Consider the following 21,481-nt stretch of genomic DNA (forward strand, 5'->3'; position numbering starts at 1 on the left):
ATATACAATTTAAAATTTGTAATGAAGCTAAGATGATCAAAAGCACGTTCTCTAGGTTTTTTAGCCAAATTAGGCCCCTATTTAGTACGTGAAAAATATATAGTTGTATTAGATTGATTAAGCTAGAGATAAAAGAGGCCAATGTATAGAAAAGTTGTAAAATTTGAAAAAAAAAAAAAAAATTCATGCAGATTAATAAAGAGCGTTTAACGTGCGCTTCGATTGTTTTAAGCAGAATAATAGAAAAAAAATAAAAAAGTGTAGAGATTAGATTATTGAAGCTTCTCTGAAAAACTCACTAAAAATTCAAGCTACACTTTTTGCTTAGCTATAGAAAACAGGGTATATGAGAGCCGAATGAATTGCATCGTGCACATATTACAAATATTTGGCAAACAAATAATCAAAACATACAGAAAAACAATAAATGCATTCAATATGCAGCGACAGCAAAAAATATATAAATAATGACATTAATATTTATTTCTTTTTTTCATCACAATAAATAGCTAAACAATATACATTTCGTATGCTGTGGATTACTGAATTGGAATATATTGTTATTAATATTTGAAAGAGATTTATTTTTATATTTTTTCATATATGTATTTATTTGGAAATTCGATGAATTAAATCTTATGAATTTCATAGTGGCTAAGTGCGTTTTAATAGACGTGCATTTGTTGTGGAATATATTCGATTTATATGTATATTTATATGTAAATAACTTGATAGTCATACTATTTAAGATGCTGCTTATAGGACTGACATTTAACGAACAATTTCTCTGTTAATTAACATTTTTATTGGTCACATGTTGCACTTTCTTTGTTTTTAGGTACGGCGCACAGTTCAACTTTGTTGTTGTCTTTGAAATAAACTAACAGAAACCTAAGGACTTTTTCTTGCTTTCACTGTGTATGTGTCTGTGTATGTGTGAGTGAGTGTGTGTGTGTGTGTAAGTTAACAACGTTCTATTTTATTGCTTTTCTTCAAGCACATGCCCATGACGTTATCTGGGACAGGCTTTTAATTTAATTACCATTCTAGTATCATTTGAGACTACGTCTAAGTTTTCCTCTATTGCCCTGCCTAGCTTCCCTTAGTCAATGCTTGTCTAATCTAAATGTTAACTCAACGGTATATTGAATGTGTGTTTTGTCGTGTTCACAATTACATATTTCTTTACTTGTATATATATAATAAATAACTCTATACAGTTGCTACAATTTACAGGCCTAAAAAAGTCTTAACTGCTTGATAAATCTTAATCTTGCAATGACACTGGCTGAAAGAGCGAGCTGAGCTTTCAAGAAGCGCATTTAAAGTTGTTGCTGGGTTGAATTGAACTGTTTGAATAAATGCTTGAACAAAACTGAAGGCTCAGTCACTTTCAGCTCGTGTCATTTTGACTTTTTTTTTTTGTATTTTATTGTAGTGGTATAACACTTCTAATACCTTTGCTCGGAGGCAAACGGAATGCCAAAATGAAGAGCAATTACATTAAATATGTATTGTATATGCAGCATAACTAACTTTGATTATTATACACAACTCTCCTAACTGTATATATATATATGTATATGTATGTATTTTAAGTAGCATTAATTGTGTTTTGTGTGAAAAGTCCTCTGACCTTTCTGCTAATTGAGTTGTTTACACTTAGGCTCTAACATTTCTGTGTTTAGCTTTTCATGGGCTTAACTTAAACTCTAGTAATTGATATAAGTAGTGTGTGTGTGTGTGTGTGTGTGTGTGTGTGTGTGTGTGTGTGTGTGTGTGTGTGTGTGTGTGTGTGTGTGTGTGTGTGTGTGTGTGTGTGTGTGTGTGTGTGTGTGTGTGTGTGTGACATTTAAGATTAAACAGTTTCGGCCTCGTCTCAGAGATAGTTGGGGCGGGACACGCAGCATAGCAGGCTCATGTTCTTGCATATATAATTCTGGCGTCGTTTTGCCGGCCACGGAGCATTTGTATCCAGCGCCGCATTGCGTTCTATACATGGGAGAATGAAAAGTAATACCAATTTATATACATATATACTACAATATATACGTATTCAGAGCATTTGATTAATGATTTGTGTGTGTGTGTGTGTGCGAAATGTGAATACATAAATACTAATGGCCATTGGCAACTTTGCATTTCTTTTCACTTTCACTTTCAGTTTCAGTTTACAGTTTTGTGGTCAATGGAAATTCGGTTTGGCCTCCGGCCTGGACCTTGGCTAAATGTGAAAGTGCACAGTGCAACGGCGACTGCGCATAAAACTCACCCAAGAATGCCTCGTGCTGCGGCATGTACTCCTGCATCTCGGACAGCAGCATGGCGATGTCCTGTGAGTCCTTTGTGATGCTGCAGAGCTCCTCCTCATTGAAATCGGGCGTGAATTGCTTGCACAGCAGTATTTGGCTAATAACGTTGCCCAGATTTGATGGACCCGCACGATTCTCTACAAAATTGATGCAAAACAAGACCAAATATATATATGAATAATGAAACATCTTTACCGAATGACGTGCGTCGGTTGCTGCCTCTAGCTTTGAGTGCACTTTGCTAATAAAACATTTAGTTTGCTTTCATATTCGAAATTATATTTATTAGCTTTTCTGTGGAACTGACTGCATACCAGAAAAGCAAATAAATCTCTGTTTTTTTTACGAATATTTAACTGCCCTGTTTTTATGCAAACGATTTTCGTGGTATTTGTGCGTGTGTGTGTAAGTTTTTTTTTTTCTTTTTTGCTTCATTAGATTTGTTTTTATTTTCTGTTTACTTTGAGTGCTTGGCAAACATTTTTCATTTTGTGACGCGCTTTGAAGTTAGCAGCTGACTAACTGATTGATATTGAATAAAACTTTTCACCTACAATTTAATAGCTAACTTTTTATTCAATTTGTGTGTGGCAAAGTTTTGTACTGCTTATATATAATAATATTTTGTAGTATAAAAGCGGAAGAACAATAGAGAATGGCAATGTTATGGATATGCGGTTAGTTTATAATTGTGCCATAAATATATGTCAGTATATACATATGGAAAATATATATTTTGTATTATATTTTACGAATGGAAATTTGAGTCAAGCATTAACGGCAATTGGAAATAATCCGTTGCTAGTTGCTTATCAAGTATTTTTTAATTTGAAACAGCTATGCTTCTTTCGAGTAGCCAACTTAGATATTATATAAAAAGCTAGCATGTCTATTAAGTCAATCATTTCTCAAAGTAAAATGTATCATTTAATGAATTAATTCATATTATTTTTATTATTATTATCATTTCCATCATTTTTATTAGCATATTTTTGATAGTATTAAAATCATTTAATTTCATGTTCGTTCACTTTCCAATTATCTAAAATAATATATGAATATAATTTTGAATAAATTTGCATCAATAAATCTATAATGATTCCAAAAATATTTATCACAAAGCATTTAAAATTTAATTAAATACTTTTGTGCTCGCAAAAATACAGCTATAATTGGCTAAAACTATTTATTTGAGCCCCAATTGTAGCGCGTGACATTTAGCTTTCAGCTATAAATTTTCAAACAGTATCAATCTTCATCAATGCGAATGCCAGTTTGGTGGGTAATTAAAAATATTCAACAGCTAAAAACATGTCGATTGTTTAACGACACACACGCAAGGTCCGCAGGGATAAAAAGCATTGCATAAATTGCAGCCACTGCAATTTTTGATTTATGTTAACTGCAGCTACTCGCTGACATGGCAGATTTTTAAGCCCGGCTATATGTATATTGAATCTGGGGGCATATATATATAAATATAAATTTATGAAATATTACGTTCATTCCCTTTTACAAGCCTTGCCTCGCCTGTGTCACCCACACACACACACACACCCACAGAGCCTGCTTTTGCATTTTTTATAGCATTTAAATTGCACTGGGCTGCATGCAGTTTTTTTGGCCAACATGTGAATACGCTAGCTGCCATAAATTCACTGCAGTTAAAAGCCCACAAAGCCACAAAACCAGGCCCCAGTTCAGGCAGCCCGCTCTCAGGAATTTTGCATTGTAAATATTTGCTTTTCCTTTCTGTTTGTTGACAGTTTCGGGCAGGCTCAGGGTGAGCGGTTGGTAATTAAAAAATTTATGGTCAGCAATTTGCGTTTTGACATTATTGAAGTGCAACCCGGAAACCGAATGCGAATTCGAATGCGAATGCGAATGCGACGAACCAATCAGTCAAGGCCAGAGTAAAGGGCAGAGTAAACTTTTCCACTCTCACGTTCGAGTTGCAAACATGGCCAACAAATGTTGGCAATCAAAGCTCGTACAGTCAAGCGGAATGCAACTGCCAAATGGCAAACAATGGCTAAGCACTTGCAGTTCTTGCCCTGAATTGCAATGACAAATAAACAGTGCACACACACACACACACACAGACACACACACATACGCACACTCATAGAGCACGCCTTTAAAAGCTTACCATAATAGCCAGACATATCCATGGGTACAACTTGTATGAGTCGATAGCTTTTCACCAGCTCACGTAGGAACAGCTGAGCCATGTAGAAGAGCAGCACCAGGTGCGGATTGTCGGTGAGTATGCCATCGGCCATAGCACTGAAAACAGTAAAAGTAAAAATATATATACATATATATATCTATGTAGGTAAAAGGTAAATCCATATGGGTTTCCACATTTATAGCTATGCAGAGAGCGTAAGGGTGTCTCTGTGTATGTGTGTGTGTTTTGTGGCACGCCAAATTGCATGCGGAAATTGAGAAATGAAATTTATATGAATTTTATGACATTTTTGTGATTCGGGTCAAGGGTGTGTGGGGCAAGTAGTCGGGTCAAACGAATTCAATGGGCCCTAACGCATAATAGTTGAACGAAATTTGTACGGGTATGCAAATGTTTAAAAATTGATTTAAGTGTATCGTCTGACCAAATATTTGTCGATATTGTGCCCAAAAGTATGACATAAATATGCGAGCAATGCGGGCCAAAGCAACAATGCGAACCTAGCCACAGTTTAAGCCCTGATGCTGAGGGATGGCTGACAAACAAGCCTGAGATTTGAGAGAGACTTCGATAGCCAAATGCCGTCTCAGCGTGATTTGAGCTAGAAATAGATGTTAGATAGTTGAGTAGGCCTGGTAAATGAGGTAAGCTGCGAGATTACAGTCACCAATGAGACCATCTACAGAGCCTGATTAACACTTTCACAGCATTCGCTTAGCCCAAAGACCTCTCTCTTAAGTCCGCTAATCAAAACTCGCTCTATCTAATACAGTGTGGATCAATTAGCACTTGAAGATAAACCTCATTTTTTATCTAAATCCAATGGGCTATAAAGCGATCAAGACTTCACTTTTCTTTTTATTTTAATGCCCAACATTAAAATTAAATTTCATTAACATAATCATTCTAAATCGTTTCGTTGGCATTTAAAAACCCAATTACAGGGGCAGAGCTCTGGAATTGCCTCGTGAAATGCTCATAATTCAAGAAATGTTGAGAATTTACAGCTGCTGTGTGAATTGGCGCTTAGTTGGGCATCCATGGCATTAATTCCGAGCTGCGACGTTTGCCGAGCAATTATGAAGCGACAGTCGACACATAAATACGATGCAAATTGCCATAAATATATTTGCTGCAGCCTGGAAATAAATTCAATTTGTAAAATTGCTTTTGCATTGCCAAAAGCACCAGAAACGGGAAGATGCCTGGAATGATGCCTGGAGAGATACCCAGGAGTGAAGAGAGAGAGACAGAGAGAGCGAGGTGACTGAAAACTATTCTCGATTATCTTAATACCGAAAAGTATTTGACTATAAATTCGTATCTATCATAAAATGATATGATAAGCCCCAGACAACTTTATAGCCTTAAAGCAACTGCCCATTCAAAACTTCCTACTCCATTCAATTTATAGCTGCAGGGTATAAATACGATGTTGGAAATGAAAAATATTTACATACATACATATACATATATTTTAGCCAAATTACCAACTTGTCGGACAAGCAGTTCAGTCGCCTGCTCAGTGCCTAATCCTTGAATGCGTCAGGCCACCCACAGTAACGGTGAATATGGAAAGTGTCATAGTGCTGCCCCCCACACAGATGTCCTTGTGCGCTCTACACTCTGCTCTATGCCAATGTCAACGCCCATTTTTACCATTAAAGCAAATAAATTGCAAATTAATCTTGCCTTAGGTTGAGGTGTCCCTGTTCATCTCTCACTCTATGCATGTGTGCGTGTCTCTGTGTGTGTGTGTTGTGTGTGTCTGCATCCAGCTGGAGCTAGTTAAAGCTATTCCGGGTCTTTGGGTCTGCTGCTCGTGTGAAACTTGATTCCTGGTAACAGATTGCTGAATGTGTGCGACTAAGATCAGAGAAATGTTTTCCCTGTTTAAGCCAGCAGGAGTCTGGGCCGTGTGACACATTGAAGAGGGATAATTATGTGAGCAGAGCATTTAATAAATTGCGTGTCCCACTGTATCCAGAGTTAATTATGTATAGGTGAATTTGCCTCGCAGTGAGGGCTGGCCATATCGATTTCCCAGGCATTTACCTACTACAATAATGAATTGCTGATTAAGATAACTGCGGTTTGCTTTGGCCTAGTACTGCTTTATATTTTATAATTAGAAGTGATTATAATCTCGCCCTAATTTAACTAAATAATGTTTGGCCATCAGCAGCAGACTTTTCTAGTTTTTTTTTTTATATATGTGGCATTTGTTGTTGTTGTTTTCTACTTTCCATAATTGTGCAGCATATGGCCTTAATAGACGCAACTGTTTAATGTTGTTAAAAAAAATAAATGCTGGCCTTCATTTGTCTAGCGTGTTTCGTCTTGCTTGCTCTTGTTTCACTTAAAGGACAAGGCAATATTGTTTATGGTTTTCCGTTACTTTCTTTGAACTGTGAGCTGTTGCGCTGTCCTTGCAGCTGGCCTTGAGCTCGCCTCTGTCTGCTGCTTATGGCTGAGCACATTAATGCGGGTCATTTTCAGCGACAGCCAGAGGATCGTAAGAATAGGTTTGAAAAAAATGTAGATATAAATATTTCTGCTTGGGTCTAGCGAAGTTTGAATGCTCTTGAGCAATATAAATTTGATGTGGGCTGCTTTGTAAAAGTAATTATATATGTAATTATATGCCCTACCTATTTTATTCTTACAATCAATACAAGTTGATGGCAATAGGAAAAGTTAACAGCCATCTAATTTATATGGCAGCCTCATATCGCAATCATTAAAGCAGACTTATTAACCAAACAGATTGGTTAAAGCAAATGCCAAAAAAAATATATATAAAGTAAAAGAAATCCCGCAGCTAAATGGTCGCTGTAGTCGGGCAGTGTCAGCAGCTGCTGTTGATTACAGTTTGGACGTAACTTTCATTTATTGCGAATAACAGTGAAATATTTTTTATTGTATAGCGCTAGCCTTAAACTCAAGATGAGTTTCGCTTTTTTTTTTTGTGCTCCTCTTTTTTTTTGGGTCGGCAAATGGAAAATGGCAGAAACGAGCATTCCAACGAAAATTGCACAATTATGCGTGGAGTGTGGGGCTCGATGAGAGCTCAGTTGAGCTTATGGCGATGTACGTAAACTGCGTTTAACGTGCGAATTCGCTAGGAGATAGCAGATAGGAGATAGGAAGTGGGAGACAGGAGATAACAAATCGAAATTATTAACTGCAGCTGCGGTGGCAGCTGTAAAACTCTTCATGGTTTATGGCTATCGTAAAAGTGTAGAGTATCTGGCTACGTGACGACCCCACTCAGTGCCGGACACTCGGAACAAATTTGCCATTATTCTCACATGGCTGCAGTTAAGCGGGATTGAGTTTCGAAAGAGGAAATAATACGAGAAGTGAAAAGCAAAGGGAGGAAGGAGTGAAGAGATGAGAATGAGTGCCTAGGAGATATCCTCTAAATAAATAAGGGCAAAGTGTCTATAGTTTTTAAGGGAATTTACTTTTGATTTAATATTAAATAATATTATTATAAATATTTTAAAGAATATCTTTGCTTCAATTAAATTTTAGTTTTAATTTTGGAATAATTCAGTTAATTACAGGGTATTCAGCTGTTGTTTTGACGGAGCACAAGATCTTCCGATAAACTGTTTGTGCAGCATGTGCTCTAAGGCAGACACACGCCATCAATGCAGGCTGCAGTGCAGTTGACTCTGGCTCCGGCATCCTGCCCTGTGGAAGCGCTGGACGCATCTCTCTTGTTGTGTAGTCGTCGTCAAGGACATGGCAATATTATGACAATGTGAGGGTGATTATTTGCAGAGGAAATGCGTTTAAGCCAACATGACGATTGTTGCTTGCTGCTGGCATTCTGTTGAGTGACTGGCTGTCAAAACATATCCCAAACGATAGCAGTTAAAACAATGGCAGCCAGCGACAGTAATTTAGCAGCAGCAACAGCAAACAGGCGCCGCTGCTGCCGTTGTTGCTGCACATAACTGTTGGGCAAACACGAATACACAAATACACAATAACAACAAAGGCAACAACAGCAAATACAGCAGCGAGCAAGAGGAACTGGAACACGCATACGCAGCGTTGAGCGTCGAGAAATGTGTTTGTGTACGGCCGAGCAAACAAACATGCAAGCAACTATCAGTCACTTAAGGCAGTTGGCTAAAGTGCTGTCTACTCAGGCATATGGGGCGGAAGGGGCCGGCCGGCAGGTGCCTGAAGATGGCGAGGAATGTGCGAGAAGTTGGCAGAGCAGGCTGCCTGGCATGTGGACTGTGTGGAATGGATACGCTGCATCAAGATAACTTGAGGTAAAAGCAAACGTGTTGTTTTTCTTTTTCTTTCTTCTTCTCTTCTTCTCCTTTTGCTTTGCACTTTGTGTACCAGGGGGAATGGTATTATTAACTTTGTCAGCCCACTCGCTCATGGGCATTCGCTGCCCCGCATAATTGAAATTGAAGTTTTGCATAAATAGAAAAAATGTGCTATGGAAGTCCCAATGTCATGTGTGTGTGTGTGTGTGTGCAGGTGAGCACATGTGGGAATTACATAGGAATTTTTCTTATGAAAATCTGCTGACTGAATTAAAGAGATTTAAGTAAATTTAGGATAAACTTATATATAAACATTTGTGTTTTCTACAAGTCTTTGCCACACACTTTCAGCTTCCTTTCAGCTAGAGTATATCGGCTTCGTCGTGTCTTCAGGCCGAACATATTTATGCTTTTTCCGTGTGTGCTGCCTTTTCTCTCCTTCTGTTTGCTTTTGTGACTTTGGCTGCCTCGCATGCGGGGGCATGTGTTTACAAAACATAAAAACAACAACGCAACACTGTCAGAAAGTTCCGACTGTGTCATTGTCAAGTTGTGCTCAAAGTTTTGCCAAAGCATTCGCCGCCCACTCGTAACTTGGCTCTCTGCTTCCCCTTCCCTGCCTTTCCGTTTTGCTTTATTGAACTTTTACTTTCAATTTAACTTTCTGGCCTGGCGCTTTGATCTGCCGTTGCTGTTGCTGTTGCTGTCGCTGCTGCTGCTGCTGCTGTTGGCGCTAATTCATCGTCATCACTTATACGACGTGTGCGCCGCTGGGGGCCAGCTCCTCATTTTGTCGTGTCCAATTTAAAGCCAAAAAATTAATTGAAATCTCTTGTGTCAGTCTCATTGTATTTGCTGCTGCTGCTGCCGTTTCCTGCTGCTGCTGTTGCTCGCATCGCCTTTGGCTTACAGCCAGAGCCAATCATCAATTTCAGCTGCCAAAAGTTGATTTCATTTTGTCAGTCCTTGCACTTTGTAAGCTGTTCCCAAAGGGTGAAGAGTATATTGCTTATTTGTCATGTTGCCCGTCTCAATGTCTGTTTGTATAAAGCAATTACATTCGATTCCACAGAAGGTAGAGATTCGTATTGGTATACTATTTTTGTTAGCTCTCACGTTTTTAGCAAACTTGAGCGATATATTAAAGTATATTTATTTATTCGCCCCAAGACAGAGCATTGTGCAGCTGGGCTTATGACCTCTGCAGCATTTATACTTGCTTACATACATACTCGACTGACAATAATCACAAATGCTGATGCTCATTTCCTTTCTTGTGGATTGACATTTCTGCTGTGCTGCAGTGACACTTAAAGCGTCTGCTCAATAATAAATCACACAGTCGTAGGGTGTTCTTAAAAAGTTATACCCAAATAGCATAAGCCCCAAACCTAGCTCCCGCATTCGCTCTGTCTCCCTCTCACATCCGACTGACAGCCTGTTCTATTGAGTTTGTGACTGAAATTACAAAGAGAGAAATGATAGAAGGAAAAAAAAAGGAAAACAAAAACGAAAAATACTGTATGTATTGTGTATGAATTTTCCCAAAGTTGTTTGTTAAAAAGATGTTTCCTCTTCTCTAGCCAGACGCGAGCCTGGGTGTGATAATGGCGCATGTGTGACAGCCACATGGGAACTCATTTTGTAACATTTTATGCTTCAACGACAGCATAAATCAATAACTTGCCCAAGCACGAGCTGAGAATATATACAGATTAGCTAACCTAAAAATTTAAATGCTCTTTGAGTTACGAGCAGATGCAGAAGTAGTTGATATAAAAATTGGCATCAAATGTAAGCTGCTTATTAAAATGCACACAATAATCGAAAGCAAAAGCTAAGCAAACAAAATAATAAACAAAAACTATTTTAGGAAAAAAAAATATTAATAATGAATTTTAGTAAACAGAAAATAATAGTTTTCTAATTGTAATTTGTGTAATTTTTATTTTATTTTGATGATTCTTTACAAGGCAAATCTTGAATTTGTACTCAACAATGCTTTTATTTATTAAAAAGACTTTCAAATCTCTCTAAATCTATTCGCAGCAGTTCATAAAATCTTTAATACACACCAAGGAATAGTTCGATTTCCTTCAGGTGGCCTACCATAAAATAAGGAATAAATTTAAATTTATAATTTAAATATATTCGCATTAAGCAACGTTTCTTTGCATTGCTACAAGCATCTCAACAAAATCTCCCTGTCAACGTTTGTATAGGGAGTATAGGGAGTAAACAATTGCTTTGCATTTAGATATTCCCGACTTTTCTTGACTTGACTTGACTTGGCTCATTTCGCAGAGAGAAAAAAAAATAAATAAAATACTACACACACGCACCCACAAAGTTTTTTTTTTTTACATCAACAGCTTTAATGAAAGAAATTGAATGTGTATGGGTATGTGTGTGTGCGTGCGTGTGTTGTGCTGTGCCCGGCAGCTTGTTGTGAAACAAAATGTTATTAACTTTTTACTCTGCGTCCGTTGCCCACGGCAACTGTCCAAAAAGTTAAGCGCCCCCAAACCCCGTAAAACACATGCTGCTAAATTATGCAGCACTCGAAATTGAATTCTCCAACTCGAATGGCAAAACAGTACTAACTCATTTTAGGAACTCCACTGGCTGCAGTGGCTGTTCGTCAGTGTCGGACTTCCTCTCTCTCTCTGTCCCTCTCTCTCTCTCTCTCTATCTCTCTATGTCTGTCTCTTTGTCTCTGGTAAGAGGGATTCCAGCAACAGCGACAAATTGTTATTTATGTTAGCCCTTTTTGGCTAACACGGATACCTTTTTTGGGTGGGTTGTCCTCTTGTAAATTTGACTGCAATTAAATTTGCATACATTTTCATAAAATGTACGGCTTTAAAAGCTTTTCCACCAAATATTCTGTGAATGGAAAGCGCAGGAGATACCCTGTAAAATGTTTATGATAGATATTTTTTTGTACTAGATTGGCAGATATTTGTATATACTAAATATAATTATACAAATAATTGTATATATTTAATTTAAAAAATTTGAAGTATTTTATTTTAGATTTTATTGTATTTTTATTTTTATTTTTATTTGTTAATGATTGTCCTTTCAGTTGTAAATAATTTCTGAATTATGTACTTGAAAAATAAAGTTTCGATTGCCTTTGCCTAAGCATTGGTCTCTATGAGTCCCTTCTCCCCACTACAGGGTATTGAAATGTGAGCCGTAAAATGTCACACACATGCTGATGTTTATGTTTATGTTAATGCGCTGCGTGTTGCTCTGGTCCGTCAGAGAAATTTGGAATGTGGGGGCCTGGTGTTGATAAGTCTATGGCAGTTTGCTTACCTCTTGACCTGTGGCATGAGGATCTGGGCCGTGTGCTTGAAGGCCTCCACACAGGTGCGTCGCAGTTTGCGTATCTTTTCGCGCAGCTCCGGGCAGTCCTTGGTCTGGCCAACATGTATCAGCATGTCGCGAAAGAGCGCCACATGGCTGTTGATCTCCACGATGAGCTGCAAGTGCAAGGCAAATGAGTTAATTTATGCCGGCAACGTGGATGCAAAGCTTTAATACAAAATTCATGCTTAATTTATGCCGAGCTCTCTCGATTGGCCCGTTCAAATTTCACATTATACAGTTTAATTTATGCACAGCAGAAGCAGCAGCAGCAGCATCAGCCAGAGCAGCAGGAGCTGGAGCAGGAGCAGCAGGAGCAGGACCCTCAACATACAAAACCGCAGGCGCAACAATATTTTTGGGCTATTTGCCGGAAACGAGATGCTCTTGTTGCCGTAGTTGTTGTTGTTGTTGCTGGCGCTTTTGCTGTTGGTCTTTGTTTTGGCCTTTTTACGGCTCATTTGCCAGCTTTCGGCCGGGGCGGCAGTGTCGGCAAATAAATCGAGCAATCGAGCCTAATTTTCTTGCCTTTGGCCAAATCGTACTCATAAAAATTAAAATGCCTAACAATGCAAAGTCGTTAAAACGAAAAAGGATGCGGCTCCTCGCATAGATTGACTCGTCTTTCCGTTTCTTTTGTTTATATCCCCAACTGTCCGTAGACCCCTTTACGATCAAACTTATGACAGGCACGCGAGTATACAGATATCTTGAATTATGTTAACATAAGCCCTTCGAGCGCAATAAAAGTGAAATAAAAATAATAATTATTTATTTATGCAGAGTAGGTAATGTAAGTATGTGTATCTATCTTATTTAAGTGTGAGTGTTTGTATATATAGGAATATATAGATTGGTAAGTGAGAGTTTGAGTAGATTGTGTTAGATAGATGCCAAAGGCATAATAATAGCGATTGCTATTCGAATGCTGACCATCGCGCTTCCAAAGTGGTTCGTTTTAAGCCTATATTATAGAAACGCTAAACGGCCAGCAATTAGAGCGAGCTCAGGGCTTTTATAAATGGCATCAAGTTCCTTTCTTATTGCTTGTAATTATTTATTACCACATATAATTTTAATGATAAGTATTATGACTAAAAAATAATACATAAATCATATAATATATGTAAATTTAGATTTTATTTTAAAATTATCTTGATACGATAAATATTAAGCCAAATAACGATATCGCTTTGGCTGGCCATAAATATGTTTCCTCATTTGATCTCAGTTTATTTATTGTTTGCCTTTGTGTGCGCCTCTGGCAATTTGTTTTACAGCTTATGAGTATTTTTAGCCAAACAAGAGACTAATTTCCACAAATATATTTCGTACAATTCGGCGTGGGCTAAGCAGCAGCATATGCGACACGCCCACTAGCAAATGAGCTCAAAATATTTATGACTGACTTGGCTACGTAGCAGCAGCAGCAGCAGCAGCAGCTGAGGTTGTACGATGCCCAAACGGCGCAGCAGCAGAGGCAGCAGCAGGCACTTCATTTAAAACGCGGCGTATGCGTAATTTTAATAATCCTCCAACGGCTGACGCCGCTGGCAAATGCAAAGTGAATTTTGTGGCTTGACTCAATTTGAGCTGCCAGCTGTGCGGTTGTAAGAGAGATATAGCGACAGAGAGAGAGAGAGACAGATAGAGAAAGAGAGGGAGATGCAGAGGGTGGCGGGAGCTGGCATACATCTCGCTGTAAAATATATGCATGATTAGTCATATTGACAATGGGATGAAGGCAAAGGCAAGGCTGTAGGCGTAGCAGGAGGATGAGGAGGGGTTGGAGGAGGCAGCGGGCGCAGCACTTAAGCAAATTGCTTATTAAAAGTACCAAGTTGAATGAAAAATTCTAGGCGTAAAACTTTCGCCAACTAGGCACGCTGGCAACATTGTGGTTCTGTGGGCGTTGTGGGCGTGGCATTGCCATTGCTTTGTATTCAATCAATGGCAACATTTTTGCTCGAGTCATCAACTGCTGCTGCTGCTGACTTCTGCTGCCGTTGCCTGAGCAATATTTTATTGGTTCGCATATTGGGCGTTTCCCTTGACTGTTGACATTTGGCAGAGCCAAGGCTCTAATTGCCAAAAGCTGCCTTAACGAACGTATATATAAAGCCAGCCATTCATAAGCCGTGCAAACATGTGCAGGCTTATTTTAACTGGGAAATACCCTTTCAAGTCGCATTATCAATTAGCTATCTGATAGAGTTTTCTTGGCGAATTTAAATGCATAAATTGCCTAAATTCAATTCAATTCACTGCAATTTCGGTCATGTGGGCATATTAAATTTCCAAGTGAATGCTGCCTTGGGCTAGGACTTCTTCCGTCTCTTCTGCTGCCTTACAGTTATTTTTGCTTAAGTCTGCCAATCTTATTTAAAAATAGCCGCAAGCGAAAGACCATTTTTGGCTGTTAAAGAAAACTTCGAGCGACTGGCTGACTGCAGCCTTTCTGTTTGTTTAGCTGAAGCAGCTCGACATGATGCGACTTATTTAAATAGGCTTTAAAACAATAACATTTAACATTCATATTGAGTAAATATTTTACTGCAAATATATCAACACGAATTTTGCAACAAAATGGGAATAAGTTTTCTTGCAACATTAAATAGAATTGTTTGCCTGCCTCAGAGTTTACGTAGCCTTCGAGGCTTCGCTTTAAGACAACTTTTTTGATACCCTTTGGTCGAAGTTTTACGACTACAGGGTATAAAAACAAAGCATAGACTAACCCAAAAAAAGAAACCCAGGAAAAAACTCCCACACACACACACGCACACAAGTAAATACGTATGTGTATGGCAGCCACAGACGCATAAATTTTATATGTAGCTTAAATCTCAGCTGAGATAAGGACGCAAGCCACATTTATACACACACACACACACACGCAAACAGGCGCTTGCAGCACACACATGCAAATCCCCAATGTAAACGACTGTGGCTCGCATAATAAGGCACTGCACAGCCACTAAAAGAACAGCGCTAAGCCGAAAGACAAGCCGGACCCCAAATAGAGCAGACAGCAGAAAAAAAGTAAATAAAAAGAGAAAACGCATTTCGCAAATTACCTGACTGGCAGCTATTCAGGCAGCTGTTATTCAGCGCCAAGCGAGTTGCACATAAACCTGGCCAAAAAACAGAAACAAAAACACAAACACAAACAAGAAACCAGAAAAAAATGGAGGAAACTAGAAGCTCAAATTGAATTCTCCAAGCGGTGTCCAATTCCATGTACACACAGTTACCGCAAATAGTTTTGGTACTCAACGCATTTTTGCTTTAATGGAAAACAGCAGCTAAAAGAGATTTACGTGTTGTAGAAGCTGCGGCTTGCATATTCATGCGCCATTGTTTTATTATTCTACAAGGACAACAACAAGACTGCTGCAAAAATGAAAAAACTACATAAGTTGCTCAACATTTGCTTCAACAGTTGAAGCGGAAAATTGAAAAACAGCTGCTGGCGCTTGTCCCTTTTTTTTTTTGCACACATTCAATGTGAAAAGGGAAAATGGAAGAAAAGCTGCATGCGTGCTTGTGTGTGGCCAAAAGAAAACTCACTCGTACTAAAGTGTAAATCAGCAAATACATGGCCAGACAAGGACAGGCACAGATGTGAAAGAGCGAGCGGGAGAGTGAGAGGCAAGGACAGAAACTGAGCCAGACTGAGCAGATAGTCTGAACGAGATGGCGGGACGGAGCAGCAAACAAAAAGTGAATCTAGGCAAAGTGAAAGCGGAAATTAAAATTGCTCTACAAAGCAGAGCGCGACGCAACAAGAGACAAAGGACTGCATTGCATTCGTAATGAAGTAGATAAGGATGTGTACGAACATTTGGATTGGAGAATTGCGGGCGGCTGTTGCTGCTGCTGTTGCTGCTGCTGCTGCTGCTGCTTGTGGCTGTGGCACATGGTAAGTGGTTTAGATGCATTCACAATGCTTTTTGCACGCCTATTTTAGCCCCTCAGGGCCAATGCACACTATAAAACACAACGAACCGCGCTGCCTACACACACAATTGTGCTGAGAACTGTCAGCACGTCTGCTGGGGCACATTCCCAATTACTCTTTCAGCTGCAAATCGCCTTTTTTGTGTGCGAAACACAAAAGAAACTCTTGAGAAATTTTCAATTAATATGTAAATATTCAAATGGGAAACTTGAATATGTCGAAACGGAATTTGTAAGAAATCTTTATATTTGATGGAAGTACTATGGAAGATAGGTTTTATAATGAAATGATTCAATGAAAAAATATACCATTATCTATCAGTTATAGATGTATAAAATATTTTCCTAAATTTTTCTGCAGCTGAATAAATATTCTTGAATTAAATTAAAAAGAAAAAAAAAAATGAGAAAATCTCCTTCTAAAATATGTATTACCAAATCATTTCAATCAATTTAGCAGCATGCTGTTATCGAGTAGAAAAGGCTTTGAGGCATGCAACCAATACTGTGCTTCAGTTGCCGCTTCCACTTGCTGCAGCATCAGCAACACGTGGCAATGTCCGACTGCAATATGCGAGGGCTCTGGGCCAACGTTGCTGCACATGGCTGGTACATAAATAATGTGCAACATTAAGGGTTGGCAGAGCCGTGCTGGCGACGTGAGTGGCAAGCAGCTGATAAAAGTTTTTCGCTAATGCGCTTTTCACATCTGTTGATATGCTTGGCCTGGCGCACTCAATCGCGCAGCGGCAAGGCTTAGCTAGTGCTGTGGCAGCAGCACATTAGCCAACAAGCTCAACAATGGCATAATTACAATCGAACTGCCAGCAAGGCCGGAAGCGAACAACTAGTCAGCGAGCTAACTGACTGAATTCAGCCAACTGGCAGTTGGCCTTCGCATGGACTCGAATGGTTCTTAATGCAACAACAACAATGGCAACAGAAAGTGCAACAATACCAAGTGCAATTGGACACAGGCTGGCAATAGCAAATGGACAAGTGAATGTGCGAGTGTGTGTGTGTGTGAGTGTGTGTGTGTGCATCCATTGAACAACTAGGCGAGCAATAACAATAGACTGGAGGAGACCAAATGTCGAACAGTTGCGTTTCATGTGTTTTCCCCGTAGGTCGTGTACAGCCAGCCACATAATGCCAACGAAGGCCATTTGGTATGGGCCAATTGGCAATTATGTATATATCATAAACAGGCCGTACTGCTGTGGCCCATTAAAATCATGCTCTGAATTGTGTTCAGACGTAAAATATAAATGTGTACACGATTGCTAGACCCAATGTCGGCAATTGCTGAGGGAATTGCAATGGCTGAAGCTTAAGCTCTAACTATAGAGCAACTGAAATTACCAAGGCTTAGGAAACTACATGTAATACTAAGTGGGTGCTCTAAATTAGTGTTGTTTATGCACTTAAAACATTGTTGAATGTGGGAGAAAACACTTGAATAACTGCATATATATTAAATGTGATAGGTATAAGCATTTGCTGGTAAATTCATTGAGGGAGCTTTACAAGTCAAGTACATAGACGATTTTTGGATATAGTATGAACCTCGTAAAGTTTAGCTCTACATGAGAAGTGGAGGATATGGAAAAGTTAAGATTTACTATTATAAACATAATAATGCATTTGTTTGTTTTAAATAAGACTTAAGCTTAGACATGCAAAAGCTGAAACTTAAAATACACGAAGGCTTTATTAAAGCATTTTAATATGTCAGTAATATTTTCTAAATTTATTTAAAAAATATTATTGAACATGTTAATTTTTTTATGGACTCCTCGAAGTATTTTTTTTTTCATTATTAAAATGTAATTTTTCAAATACTCTAGCTAAGATGGCATGATAAACTAAAGTCCTAATGCGCGTTTTACTGCTTGCCCAAAAAAAGAAAAAAAAAAAAAAACTCATCCATCAGTCAAACCCTTTTTGTTTCACAGACGCGTTTAGTCTTATCTTAGCCACGATTACAGCGTCCATTTCGCACTTTTGGCCAACGATAGCGCAGAGGCGAGAGCCTTAAATCGATAAGATGCTTGCTTAGACGTCTAGCTGGATGGCTGACTGTCTGGCCGGCTGGCTGACTGCCCTTTTAGTGTTGGGTGCCATGTCATGGCGCCGCTGAACGAGCTTAGCTATCCCACTCAATGGCTGGCGATAACGACAATGGGGTAAGGCAGCACGAGCCACGTCCATTTGGCAGCAGCAGCGCATTGGCCTGCTCAGTTTACATTATCAATCAAGCTGACTGACAATCAACAATCAATGAGGGCGGTGCGTACGACGCATTTACCTACTAGACGCACCGAAAGCGATACGATAAAGTTCAAGAACGCCATGTATACCATCTAAAGAGCTAGATATGTACGACTGTGTGTGTGTGTATGTGTGTGAGTGTGTGTGTGCATGCGTGTGTCATTTGTAACTATTTGTTCGCTTAGGCATGTAGCCTGAACACGATCCCATGTTTGCTTTAAGCTTACCAGACTCTTACACATATGAAAGGGTATAAGCCCTACGAAGTACGTGTCTGAAGAGCATAAGTATAATATCATATACGAAATTATAAATTTCGAGCATGGCACATGAATATAAATATGATGAGAGTCAAGTAAAAGTATTGAGGAATAAAAAATTACATATATACAGAAAATGAGAGCAAAGTAGACGGATGAGAGTTGTTAGATAAATGAGATTAGACTGCGAAGAGTTTCTTAAAGGCCAATCGGATTATATTAGCGTTAAGTCTAATTCACGTCTTGTAGGGTATTTATATATGGTCTCTATACTCTTTAGTACTTCTGCAAATTTTTTCCCTACTTTTTGCTGTGCGGTTTTATATCCATCAGGCGATTCGCCCAAGTCATCCAAATTCATTTGACCTTCAACACATTTCCGCACACGAGCTGTCAGACAAATGCTCCACTTGAGCGCAACTTTCAACCTTCTCTCTGTCTCTCTGTCTATCTGTCTCTTTCTCTTAATATATATAAACAGTGACCGCTAAATGTGTTTACACAAACATGCCATTCATTATTTTTGAAGTAACGTAATGAAGACGTATTGGTGGTCTTAATATTTGTTATTATTGCTCTTATTTGAGGCAGCACTTGCACTTACTTAATGAAAATTGCTTGTAGTTTGTGCACGTACACACACACACACACGCACACATAGCACACTTGCTAAGACTGCCTCTAGTAAAATTGCAATCGCCATCCGAAAAAAAGAAGAAAATTATTATTTTCACTCTGCAGCGAGCAATTTTTCTTGAGCCAGGGCTCTCCCTCTCTCTCATCACAGTTATTTCGCCAGTTGGCGCGCTGTTGTTATTTTTCAAAAGCAAAAACATGTCCGGCGGGCGTATGGGCGTAAAGGCGTGTGGGCGTGGCCACTAAAAAGGATAGCGCACCGAGTGCTTCATTACTTTGCGCAACAGCTCGCGAGAATATAATGAATGGCAATAAACGTGTTTCACATTTTCCTTTGCGCTGGACCGCTCTGAATTTTCGAGCAGCATTTTTCATTCGTCCGAAAAATGGCAGAGATGAAAAACGCGTTGTATATTAAATTGGCGCACTTGACACTGGACTGGATACTGGAGAGCAATGCGTATTCATATATGAAATACGATTTAATTTCGTGAGCTTTCTTCGTTTTATTTTTAATGCAAATTAATGCAATCCTCGGCATAATATTGTTTATCCACCAACTGCTGTCACATATGGAATGCCTTTTAATTTTCGTCGTGTTCCTGATTTTCCTCTCCTTTTTTGTTGTTGCTCTCTTTCATGTTGTTTTCATTATGCCCCAAGCGGATGCTCACAGCTGCTGCTGCTCCTGCTGCTACAATTCTGAAAATTGCGAATTATTTGCAACAGTTCGAGTTGCCTCTTCTTTGACTTTATGGCAACTGCCAAGTTTAATTGAAGGCCACTGCAATCAGCTTTCAGTTTTAGTGAGTGAAACGGCATTTCCGCTGCCTTTTTAACGGATCTTAAAATTAATGTTGCATAGGCTGAGGCGCCAGCAACTTGAGTTGTCAGGCCAACGAGAGTAAAGCTGCTTGCAGACGATTTACCAATAGATTTTAATTTGAAAAGGTTTCGACTTTCATTGGCTTAAGCTTTTCAGCTGATGCTGCAGCTGGATAGCTGCTGAAGAATTTATTTGCGGTATTGAGTTCTGCTGAACTAGGAGTTAAAATTCTAGTAACGAGTCGGTAAATTCTAGTAACGAAAAGTTATTTCAATTGGAATTGCTTAAATAGGAGATATAGCCTGAACTCATTGTAAAAAGATTTTATATATATTTAGAGACAAAGTTGATAGCGTTTTGGCTGAGCTTTGAAGGGATTGTGAGAGGGTATCTAAAATAAGGTAATGTTAGGTATAGTTAAGGTTTTTACTCTCTAGTACTGAAGGTCGGATAAGCTATATAAGATAAAAGCTAAAACTATATCGAATTAATTATTGATAAAGGTGTTTTTATAAGTAAAAGTTCTATTGTATCTGCAACAAAATACATTGTACTCAATTTCTCATTTTCATCCAAATTTTCTCTTAACTGTTATTAATTTAAATTGAAATACATTTAAAACAAATAGATATCATAGTTATCATAACTACATGGCCAACAAATCCCACCTACAATTACTTACCGTATTCAAATTAGTTATCTTATCCAACTCAACCGCCGTGCTGCCGCGATGGTGATGCAAGTGATGCAGGTGGTGCGTTGTCAACATGTTGCTGCACTCAATGGGCCACACATAAGTCTCAATGGGTGGTGGATAGTGTGATTTGATTTGAAATTGAACAATCCATCAAGTGCGACGCCGGCGACCGGAAACGGATGTGGTTACGGCTTCAGCTCTAGTTGCAGCTACGGCATCGAGACCTGCTGCTGCTGTGGCGCAGGTGTTGCCGCGGGGCGGGGGAAGGAGAAGCGCGTGACAGACGAGCGAACACGCAAATTGCAGCTTGTTGCACTTAGCGTCGCATAATTCAAATCACATAACGCGAATTTTCAGCCAACTGTATGGAAGAGACAGAGGGAGAGAGAGAGAGAGAGAGAGAGTGAGAGTCAGATTGGAATCAAATTGAGAGCTTCAAACACGCGACAGCGGAACGCATTGCCACAGGGACTTTCACACCGATATCCGTCACGTCACATTGCATGCAGTTGGATTCTTTTTGCCATCAGATTTTTAGTTGCCAAATTGAGGGCATTGGCGAGGGAATTTTCGGGCCGTCAGTTTGCGCATACCGGATGCGACAGTTGCGAACCGCTTTTGGCATTTGCTGGGACGGACTTAAGGGGCGTGAGCACTT

The 21,481-nt window shown here is 39.1% G+C and overlaps 1 protein-coding gene across 2 annotated transcripts; it reads right to left on the minus strand.

The window, feature by feature from the left end:
* Positions 1–600: 600 nt before the first annotated feature.
* dcma (syntaxin-like domain-containing protein decima) lies at positions 601–21,184 on the minus strand. Of its 2 annotated transcripts, XM_089257512.1 has the most exons (6): positions 20,809–21,184; positions 12,123–12,289; positions 4,462–4,598; positions 2,273–2,449; positions 1,858–1,992; positions 601–1,765 (listed from the first exon to the last, which is right to left on the minus strand). In XM_089257512.1, the coding sequence occupies exons 1-5, from the start codon at positions 20,893–20,895 to the stop codon at positions 1,880–1,882; spliced, it is 681 nt and encodes a 226-aa protein (XP_089113638.1). In that variant the 5' UTR covers positions 20,896–21,184; the 3' UTR covers positions 601–1,765; positions 1,858–1,879. The 2 variants fall into 2 exon arrangements, with proteins under 2 accessions (XP_089113638.1, XP_030241046.1); XM_030385186.2 differs by lacking the exon at positions 601–1,765 and having other exon boundaries at positions 1,799–1,992.
* Positions 21,185–21,481: the final 297 nt, after the last annotated feature.

The sequence above is a fragment of the Drosophila navojoa genome, chromosome 3 (assembly GCF_054131105.1).
Source record: "Drosophila navojoa isolate 15081-1374.11 chromosome 3, UAZ_NAV_1.0, whole genome shotgun sequence".
In the NCBI taxonomy this organism is placed as follows: Eukaryota; Metazoa; Arthropoda; class Insecta; order Diptera; family Drosophilidae; genus Drosophila; species Drosophila navojoa.

What these genes read in the sequence shown, in the direction of transcription:
- dcma (XM_089257512.1), bottom strand. Translation starts at nt 20,895, where the DNA reads ATGTTGACAACGCACCACCTGCATCACTTGCATCACCATCGCGGCAGC. An exon ending in CTCATGCCACAGGTCAAGAG is followed by an intron (nt 4,599 to 12,122) that starts GTAAGCAAACTG and finishes TACTGTTTTCAG; the next exon opens with TGCTATGGCCGATGGCATAC. An exon ending in GCAGCACGAGGCATTCTTGG is followed by an intron (nt 1,993 to 2,272) that starts GTGAGTTTTATG and finishes TCCCATGTATAG; the next exon opens with AACGCAATGCGGCGCTGGAT.